The sequence below is a fragment of the Setaria italica genome, chromosome IX (assembly GCF_000263155.2).
Source record: "Setaria italica strain Yugu1 chromosome IX, Setaria_italica_v2.0, whole genome shotgun sequence".
Classification (NCBI taxonomy): Eukaryota; Viridiplantae; Streptophyta; class Magnoliopsida; order Poales; family Poaceae; genus Setaria; species Setaria italica.
This window is the reverse complement of record NC_028458.1, coordinates 10,198,360-10,208,554: the sequence shown is the minus strand read 5'-3', so window position 1 is coordinate 10,208,554 and position 10,195 is coordinate 10,198,360. Positions and strand designations below refer to the sequence as shown.

The following is a 10,195-nucleotide window of genomic DNA, read 5'->3' as shown; positions in this document are numbered from 1 at the left end:
TATCCACAAAAATAAACTAAAACAAAAAAAGTTACAAAGTGGTATAATAGCATTTGCATTAGTGGAGAAGCAGCCATACTCTTTTTAACTGTATCTAGATGCAGTGTCAGCAACCTTTCAGCATGTTCCTGTTCCTGTGAGTCTTGAGGGCACAAGTACACTATATGACCAGCATATTTGATGGAACACCTTTAGTGGAGGTCATTTCCTGTATAGCAAGTTGCAGCTGTCTTTTCGTTTCTATAGACCTTGTTAGGTAGCAGTAGGTTAAGATCTAATGAAAGCGCTCACGTCATTGGAGCCAAATTCCTTTTGTATATAGATGCAGCTGAAGAAGACGGTTGAGCCGTTGAGGTGCATGTGTACTTTTAGGCCATCTATATATAACCCGGTATAGCCGTATAGGTATGCTTATTATAGTTTAATTAACTCTAAGTACGTGCCACTGAATTTTATTTTGTTCTTTGTTCTTGTTATTCTGTCCAAATATTATAGGTTTGGAGTGATGCTTGTTTAAGACTTTCCATGGATAGAATTGGTTATATAGATAATTTGTGGTAGGGAAAAGGTTGCAAGTTGCATTCCCTAGCGAAAAAAAAGGTTTGCATTGTAATTAATCGACAACTTGGGCATTGTTAAGAGTAGTTTCCTAACACTGAGAATCATGGTAAACAAAGCGCAATCTGTTGGGCTTTAGTTTGTTGAGATTCTTGTAGAGTTTGTAGTAGGCCCTTCAATTGGGACTTGAAGAATTTATAAATTTGGGATATATCTTTCATATTGTGCTCCAACTTTACACATGTTATCCACATATATACGTAAATGAAAGAACATATATGATTTAGTTAGTAAATGGAATTCTTCCTTTTCTCTATCTACATATTTAATTTAGAAAAAAAATTCAAATAGCGTAAGCTGCTTATAGCTAGCAGAAAAAGGTTGGTTATGCTCTTAGCAAGTGCCTCGCAATGAAAAGAAGAATCCAAGTGGGAATGCTAGTCAAATTCCATTTGTGCATCTACTATATAAAAGTAGCCAAAGAATCACTCTTGGAAAAAAAGGTAAAAATACATAATATCAGTTGCCATTAACTTTTCTTGGAGCATCTACAGCAGTCTCCCTTTCACTAATCCAACTACTATATTGGAAGAGTTGATAAGAAAATAGTGCTTCAGCATCCTAATAATTCACCATGACTCTCCCTAAATAAAGGAGGAGTTGAGACTCTCCCAATACGACAGTTGGATTAGGTTGAGATTATTGGGAGACTACAAAAGCAACTCTCATAATAACGATGAAAGAATATTAAGATATCTCTAATTAGTTATTAGTAAATATTTATTGGACGCGAAAGAATAAAAGCGTAACTTCAATAGGAAGGCGCGTATAAATATGTGGAAAAAATAAGTAAATACTATACGTTGGGACTCCAGCTCAGCTGTGGGCCTGATGCTGCACTGAAGATCCTTTCCAATGCTGCGCTACACTGAAAATCTTTTTACAGTACGTGGTGCTGCCCTGATGAGTGGCCACCACTCTTTCCCTCCTCCCTGCCTTTTCCATGCTCACGTCATCATCTTATCCTCTCCCTGTTTCTTAAACTAAACACCCTCGCGTTCTCCTTATGAAACTTCCTCTGTTAATGCTGCTGCCACTAAAATAAAAATGCTTGCTTTGCCCTTGTGCGAACTCAGATTCAGATTCTAGCTTCCATGGAGCTTGAATTATCGGTCCACACACACTTTTCACTTATATACAATTATGCGTCCAGCCAACTTTTAACCTCTGATTACTTCTGCACATCAATTGTCAGTGGTAGTAATGTATTTGCCATCAGAGCATCATTTTATTACTGCCTTTTATCACTTTTCTTTCTTTTTTTTTAAAAAAAGTTGATAAATCTGTGCATGTAGTCGGATGTGTGTCTGGCAAATAGGACCGGAGGATGTGGCACTGCTGTTTGCAGTGGCCATTAGCTTTGAGTGCTCCCTTCAAGCAAAAGTGTGAGTGCCTTTTTAGTGTGGCTTCTGTCCCCCTCGCCCTGTCCTCTCATAGTGCAAATTTTGCATCTTTTGGATGACACAAAGTTCGCTTCCCTTTGGCTTCAGGTTCAAGAGCTTTGATGAGCTGTACATGTGCACAGTGCCTCTTTTCTTTTTGATTTCATGCCATTCTGCGCAGGTGGTTTTTCTTTAGTGTGGTGTCATGCAATGGCCCATCAACAGTTGGCAAGGAAGCCAGGAAACCAGGATGCAAATGCAGGACCCTCCAAGGTTTCCTTTCACCAGTGTTGTGTGTGACCGCGTGTGCCAAAGGTGCTTGTCCTTTGTGAATTGTGGTGATGCTTGAACTTTGGTGTGGTCCTCATCCAGCATTTTTTTGTGTGTCTTCATCCGGCCATTGGATGGTGTTCCAGCAGTCCAGCTCATGCAGGCCAAGCCTCCCTGAACGGTAAAACATGTGGTGAAACAAAACAACAAGTGCTAACTACTACTGTCAGGGTTTGGGAATGCTAAACTGCTCCGAAAAAAAAAACCCCGGACAGATCCGTGTTCTAAGAATTCACAAATGGCCATCCTAGCCTGATGGTAGTTTTGAGCTTATGATAGCGTGCAAATGGGACAACAGGGCGTTGTATATTTCGGCAAGAATATTCAGTTTCACCAGCTCAGATTCTCCATCCTTTTCCTTCTCTGTCAGTGTCATCCCATCGCCATTGTTTGTTGCTTCCACGATCTGTCGCCAAAGGGGAGACAGCTCGTTTTCGCTCCCTTCGGAAATTGTTAATCCGTATGACCGTATCTCATGTCCCCAATTTTCATGCCTTTGCATACGACAAAAGTCGGAATTTTGCAAGAAACAGTGTAGTTCCTACCAAAAAAAAGTTTTGGTTACAAACGGTGCAGCGTAATTGTGTTACAAAAAAGTTTCAGACCGATTCTCAGAAGCGAGAGTTACATCCAGGTTAGTTGAGATTTGGACCGAAGTGCTTCGCGAACTTATAAACAAACCCAACAATAATGACGTTAGTGTCACTAACAGTCCACGAAGCACAAAACCAAAACGGCTGGGTTAAAGAAAAAAAAAGGACAGGCTGCAAACCCAAGACCCTGAATTCTGAACCAGCCCAACTGACGGACGATCGTATGGCATTTTCAGAAACCTTGAGCGTCGATGATGGGTATTGGGTACAGGTTGTCGACATCACAAGGACCAAGCAACTGTGCACAGCTATGCACACTGGACGATATGAATCTTCCTTTGGTTGCAAACATCGTCAGCAGAAGCTAGCTCATCACATAATGAAAGTTAAAGCGCAAAAGGCGATAAAAGGATACTCCCAGAAAATGACACCAATGATACATAAGGTAGAGCTTTCAGACAAGGCTAAAGTAAGTTTGGGTACAAGCAACCTGGACGGGCAAACCTAAAGGACGCTAAGCACAACATGGGGATTCAAGCAGATCAACAGAATGAGGCAGGAACAGGAGAGAATAAACATAGGCCGCGCCAAACAGCCTAGAAGAACTTGTTGAACTGGCCACTCAGGGTGTCCTTGAGGTTGGAGTAGAGCCCGTACAGGGAGTATTGCCGCAGGTTGGACACCTCGTACCATGAGTTCAGAACCGACTCGTGCCTGTCGGTGCCTGAGAAAGCCAGCTGGATGCCGATGCTGCAGTCAACAGGCCCTTGGGTCTTGCAGCTTTGTGTTCTGATAGCGCAAGTTTGTTTCCCGAGGCAAACAAAGTTTGACTTGCCTGTACAAGCACCACAGCCATCCTTCTTCCAGTGCAAGTTTTGAAGTCTGCCTTTTTTGAACTCAAGTACCTAGAGAAGAGTCATCAGGATTTCTCGATCCCAAGTTCACACATGCTAGACATAATCGTAAATTTGTAGCTCCATACCAGGGTGAAGCTGGACACTGTAAACGAGGTGTTGGAGACAAATATTGGAGCAGATCTGGCTGCATACTTCCTACCAGCAAATGCTACCATGAATCCTCCAGCCGAAGCCTACAAAATATGCACAAGGCTTTTGGTCATATACTGATAATGCCAACACTGATACATGCATTTAAGTATTTAACCATGAATTCAAACATCAAAACGAAGGTCACTTAGAGTTCACAAGTGACAGCTATAGTGACATAACAATGTAAACGTAACGAGTAATAACACAATAGAACTTCAGGTAGGCCATGCTAACAATCACAGATGTGAAGTTCCTCATTTTCATTTCATTTTTGAGACAGTAGAGAATAAAACAAGCAACATTCTGAAGTATAGCATTAAGCAAAGCATTTGAAGATCAGATATAACTAAGGGGCAATCCTGAAAAAATCTTGGTGGTTAGTGCCGCGGGTACACAAGTATAATATAGTCCTAAGTTATATCCAAAAATATAATTTTAGTGGAGGTCAGGTTAGCAAACAAATCCCTGTTACAAACACAAGATGACTATGCCCTGAAACAAACAAGGTACCAGGATCTTGACAAAGTTAGTGGACTGACTTTTTACACAAAAGCTTTGAGCTGGCATAAAGGTACTTTTGATTATATATGATCTCACAATTACATGGACTATTTAAAATACAACTATGAACCCGAGCAGATCAGAAGCATTAATAACCAGGATTTCTTAACAAGGGCCAGAGTGGGCTTGAACTGTAATCTTGGACTCCTAATTTGGCATTGCATGGTTTCATGGTTCCTATTGGTTAAAAAGGTAGCAAGTAGATAGAAAATGGTGTGTAAATGTAGCGCAATAGAACTCTCAGAACTTGAATTTATTCTTGACAGATTATAGCAAAAAAAGCCAATTTAACGAAGGATGTACGCATGATGATACTGAAAGAGCAAGAAAATATCCACATATACCACCTCCTCAAAACAAGGCTCACTAGGACAATTTCTTGCAAAATTTGTTAATTCAAGGTTATAGAAATGTCTGATCGCCAATAGAAGCCCGTAATCTGAGGCTGAGAAATACTAACCTTGAAGCAAAAGTTCCCATCCCCCCTGTGTATTTAGTTATTACTTAATCAGCAAAGTAACATAAGCTTAGTCTAACAAATGTGGAGCTGTGAAGTAGGATCTTGCAATGAATCAAATAAACTGAGCAGCAACACTATTGCTCCAAGCACAAGAAGATCAAGGAATGAATAATGATAAAGAAGCACCAGGATCATGCTAATCCACTCTATCTCCAGCTTCGGACAACCAAGAATACCAAGAAATGCTAAGCCACGTTATCAGCACCGAGCCAACCAACATCCACGTACTCTTACATTTCCACATGCACTAGTGCGAGCTCCTTCTGGATCCACCCAACTTACTTACGCCATTAAAAACAACAGCAACAACTTTGTCCGGTAGGGGGGGCGGGGTGCAGTGTGCCCTCTTGTTATTCTGGCCGTTCCGCGCAGAATGAAAAAGTATGGTTCTTTGTGATAAACACAAGGTGAGTCCTAAACACAAAGAAAGTACCAAGATCTTGACAAACTTAGTGGACCAACTTTTTGCACAAAAGCTTTGAGCTGGCACAAAGGCACTTTTGAATTTATCTGAGCTCCGAATTGCATAGACAATTTGAGAGAGAACTATAGACCCAAGAAGATTAGACACATTATTATCAGCATAAATTTCTTATTTCAAAATGTAGTCCTTTTGCACGCTCACAATTTGGACGTATCCTTGGCAAACTATACAGAACAGAGAATTATTTTATAGGATCAACTTCTTGAATGATTTATGCATGCTGAATGTGAACCAGGGCATTACAAATATGGCATCCATGATGGTCCGCCTCCTCGTAAAAAATCTCAGTAGGGCAATGTTATGGGCCTAATTAGGCCCGACCGGCCGACACCCAAGGAGAGGTGGTGGCCATCCCCTAGGGCTGCTACACTCTGCCTCCATCATGCTGCCAGCCTTCCTCGGCACCTTGCTCCTAAGTCAAGTTGCCTTTAATTTGGAAGTTCATCTTTTGAAAGTTAGGAAAGGTTGGATTGCATCTATAAGTCATCTCCATATAAAGAGAGCGGATGTATCATGGTTGATTAAGTAGAAGCAAAGGGCCAAGCTATCTGTCCCTTGCCTCCCCCTGCGCCATGCACCTGACAGAAGGCGTAACCCTAGTCGCCCGCCTAGCAGACTCCGCCCCCCCCCCCCCCCCTCCCATCCCCTCTATTGGACCTAGGCCCATAACAGACAAGCTCTTGCAGAATCTGAAGTAATAGAGGTGTCTGACGTCTACTTAAAAAATATGACGGGAAGGGCTGACCGCCTCCTGCTTGGCTGCTTTGATATTAAGAGGATGCGAGTCTCGCTACCTGGTTGGCAAACTGAGAGCACACTCCAGTCTGATGTCTACTTGAATCCATTCCACCGTACTTGAATCTCAGCATTTTAGCCTCCAGTTCAGCCAGTCCTGTGTGAATCAAGCCGTCTTGCTCATCAACAAGGTCCTCCACCACTCCCAAAATTGGAGCGTCACTGGCTCGCTGCCTCATGTCTCCGGCAACTGGGGCCACATCATTCTCCCTGCGCTGCAAACCTGCAGCCAAGCCACCCCCGTTCGCTGTAGGCCTCGCTGCTATCCGCGGCATCCGCTGGCCATGCCTGGCCTACCTTCTGATCTCTGATCTGATCTCTCCCTTTGTGGTTTAGTTTGCATCTCTCTTGTTCTGTATCTCTCTCAATGACAGAAGGGCCCACTGGTAGAAGGCAAGGCAGCCAAACAGAACTGGGCGAGGCTAGCACAGCAAGAGTTCCAAAGATGCCCATTGTTTTGCACCTGATAGAAAAAGATATCCAACAGATGGGGCTTGATTTCAAGTCAATATCTCATGTTTCTCAGTTATTTCAGGAGTTTTCCTCTTTTAGGTAGCCATCTGTTGTTTCCAGTTTGGTTGCTTGTTTTGGACCTCGTCATATAAGACTATTTCTTATCTTCTTAGTGAGCACTGAATGGCAGTGCACCTACCATTTTGTGCTAAAAAAAACTCTTAGACAAACTCAAGTTACAATTTCCTGATGATATTTAGCATATTGAAATGGTGCGCCCCATGGGGCAGTTCTAGGATCAGGACCTCACGAGAGGATACTCACAAGTTACATCACAGTGCACACTCACGCAGCAACACAAAATTAGTCCGGTCGTTTCCAATTTCTAATATTACTGGAGCCATGGATCAAGATCTTGCATTGAATCAAATTGGCTGAGCAGAAACTCAGCTACTCCTAGCTACAAGCAGATGACGAAGTGCTACAGAAATTATGATCGATCATGGTAACCCAACCTAACTCCAGTTGAGAACAACTATGAAATGCTAATCCACCCTACCTCCAGCGTGGCAACCGATCTCCACCTACGCCGACATTTCCACGAGCATGTACAATGCAAGCTCCTCCGGAATCCGGATCCAACCCAACTTATTTACTCCAAACAGAGAAATCAGAGACCCAAACAAAACGAGAGAGACAAGATCGCTTACCGGGTTGAATCCAGTGGTGGTGTTGATGGTGAGGAGGGAGATCTCGTCGACCTTGGGGCGGAACACGGCGAGCTGCGCGGAGGAGGCGAGGTTGAGACGGCGGTCGCAGGGGGAGAGCTGCGTGTTGCCGGAGAAGAAGGCGTTGTAGCCCGCGAAGACGACGCCAAAGGAGAAGCCGTCCCCGCGCTGGATCCACGCGTCGCTGCACGGCTCGTAGACGCCGTTCGTGTCCCCCGCCGCCAGCTGCGCGAGGCACGCGATGGACAGCGTTAGGGCGAGAAGCGCTCGGGACGACGAAGGAGCCGAGGCGGAGGCGGCGGCCATGGCGGCGACGAGATTCGCGGAGCTTGCTGGCTTGGTACCTTTTTTTTTTTCCTCCCTTATTTTGAAGAGGAGGGGAGGAAAGGGAAGCTCGTTGCTCGTGGGTGACAGCGGTGGGGTCAGGAGTGGTGGGTGAGGAAGAAGGTGAGAGTGGTGGGCCACCCCTTTCGGTTGGGTGATGGGCCTTTCAAGGTCTTCGTGGGCCAAAATGCGCTATTTGAGAAGGCGGTGATTTTTGGGCTGGACTGTGATTTCGGAGACGTATCTGTCAGTGATGTAGCCCAAAATTTCAATATGGCTGCCTATATTTATTTGAAAAAAAGTCCTATTGACCTCCCTGAACCATGGGCCGAATCTGCTTTTCCACCCAAGACTCAAAAACCGTCTATTTTGGCTCCTCGTTCTTACGAAACCGGACACATGACCTCCCCGATTCTGTTCCCCCCGGTTTTGTCCTAACTGGCGCCACATCATCGCCACGTCGCCTTTCCAACGTGTCACAGGCCCACCTGTCGGTGTCGCCGGCCGATGGGGAATAAAAAAAGGAGGCCGGCGCCTGTGGCCGAACGAGCTATCAAATGGAGCACCCGCGACCTCGTTCCTCCTTGGCGCTGCTCGCCCGTGCGTCCCGCCGGAGCGCGGCGAGGTCGGCACCGGAGCTGTGAGGCTTGCTTTTACAGGTGCCCTGTTGCTGCATTGCTGCCTCCTTCCAAATCAGAGCTGTCGGCGGTGCTCACGAGTCACCATTGCCCAGGATGGCCTCCTCCACGCCTCGTGGAAGCAGTGGATTGGATGGACCTCCGGGAGTCCGTCGTCCGCCGCGGCGAGGACTTCCTCCGGTGACGCTCCGCCGAGTACCTGCGCCGGGAAGCGAAGGGTGGCATTCAGAGACGAGGCACAGCTCGTGATGGACGCCAGGCGTGGCCTCGGCGAGGCCAAGGACGCGGACACGCGGTGAGGCTGATGTGCGACGCCGTGCTGTCTGAGTTCTTCGAGACTAGATGATTCTGAAACGCGCGTAACTGCAGGCTGCCTCTGTTGGCTTCCTGCTTTTGCTGTCCCGTGCTCTCCTAGCTTATCCAAAGTTGCTTAGCCTGTTGCTGCTAGCAAAATTCAGATTCGATTCATTGATCAGCCAAGGTGGAAATGGAATGATCAGCATTTGTTAGTAAGCTTTTTGAGATGAGATGTTTCTCTTTCAGTTTGCTACATTGTGACAGTACTACGAGAAAAACCCATCTGCCTTTTCAGTTTGCCTTGTTTTCTGATAAAGAACCCAGGAGCTCCATGGACTCCATAGTCCAACCCGCGCATGTCCTTCAACTGACGCTCCAGGTCCAGCAGCAACAACCAACAAGAGGGATCCCGGAGCCGTCCAGGTAGAAGGACTTGTCCTGGAAGCCGTAGAGGAGGGAGCGGGTGACGTGCGCCTGGCCGCCTCCAGCTCATGCTTCGCCAGCTGCGGAGAGGAGACCGGGCTCTTGGTGAGGGTAGGGACAAGCTGGCCGCGCTGCGCCGTCCACTGCCGCTGCGCGCATCAGGTGCCCCGCGCAGGTGGTGAACAGCTCCGTCGTCGGGGCGCCGCCGAGGCCGTTCTGCTTGGACGGGTTGCGGTGGCCGTTGCGGCGTCGGCCTCTTTTGCGAAAGGCGACGTGGCGATGATGTAGCGCCAGCTAGGACAAAACCAGGGTGGAACAGAACGGGGGAGGTCATGTGTCCCGTTTCGGAAGAACGAGGAGCCAAAATAGACGGTTTTTGAGTCTTGAGTGGAAACGCGGACTCGGCCCATGGTTCATGAGGTTCCTGAGGTAAATAGGATTTTTTTCCTATTTATTTTTCTTTCCTTTTCAAATTTTCTGCAGTACGGTGGTAGACTGGTAGATGGTTGGGTTTTTACTATTTAAAATGTTGATTTACAATAGTTTTGATTAAATAAAAACATTAAGGTTAGGTGTCTTAAAACGTACCCTGAGAACAACAATAACTTTCGAATGGAGAAGTCCACGGGAAAAGTTTGGAGCAGAGCTACTGGTCTTGACAAGTGACGGTCTGGGTGCCTTGGTCGCTGTTTTTAGTTTTTATAAGTTGGTGACCAACTGTGGACGACGGTGAGTCCTCAACACAAACTTGTTTGCAACAAGAAACAACAACCCTAAAAGAAACACGATGAAACTCAGAACATTCTTGACGTGACAGCGCTCACGATGAGCCAAACTACACTTAAAGGGTGTTTGGTTCCTCTGACTTATTTTTAGGACCCGAATGTTTAGATACTAATTAGGAGTATTAAACGTAGACTATTTACAAAACCCATATAAGTGGAGGCTAAACGGCGAGACGAATCTATTAAGCCTAGTTAGTCCATAATTGAGATTATGT

At 45.7% G+C, this 10,195-nt stretch overlaps 1 protein-coding gene across 1 annotated transcript; it reads right to left on the bottom strand.

The window, feature by feature from the left end:
- Positions 1-3,303: 3,303 nt before the first annotated feature.
- LOC101777564 lies at positions 3,304-7,916 on the bottom strand. Its single transcript, XM_004982250.2, has 3 exons — positions 7,496-7,916; positions 3,906-4,013; positions 3,304-3,828 (listed from the first exon to the last, which is right to left on the bottom strand). The coding sequence occupies exons 1-3, from the start codon at positions 7,817-7,819 to the stop codon at positions 3,520-3,522; spliced, it is 741 nt and encodes a 246-aa protein (XP_004982307.1). The 5' UTR covers positions 7,820-7,916; the 3' UTR covers positions 3,304-3,519.
- Between the last annotated feature and the right edge of the window lie 2,279 nt (positions 7,917-10,195).

What these genes read in the sequence shown, in the direction of transcription:
- LOC101777564 (XM_004982250.2), bottom strand. Translation starts at nt 7,819, where the DNA reads ATGGCCGCCGCCTCCGCCTCGGCTCCTTCGTCGTCCCGAGCGCTTCTC. An exon ending in CCACCACTGGATTCAACCCG is followed by an intron (nt 4,014 to 7,495) that starts GTAAGCGATCTT and finishes CATATTTTGTAG; the next exon opens with GCTTCGGCTGGAGGATTCAT. An exon ending in CAGTGTCCAGCTTCACCCTG is followed by an intron (nt 3,829 to 3,905) that starts GTATGGAGCTAC and finishes ACTCTTCTCTAG; the next exon opens with GTACTTGAGTTCAAAAAAGG.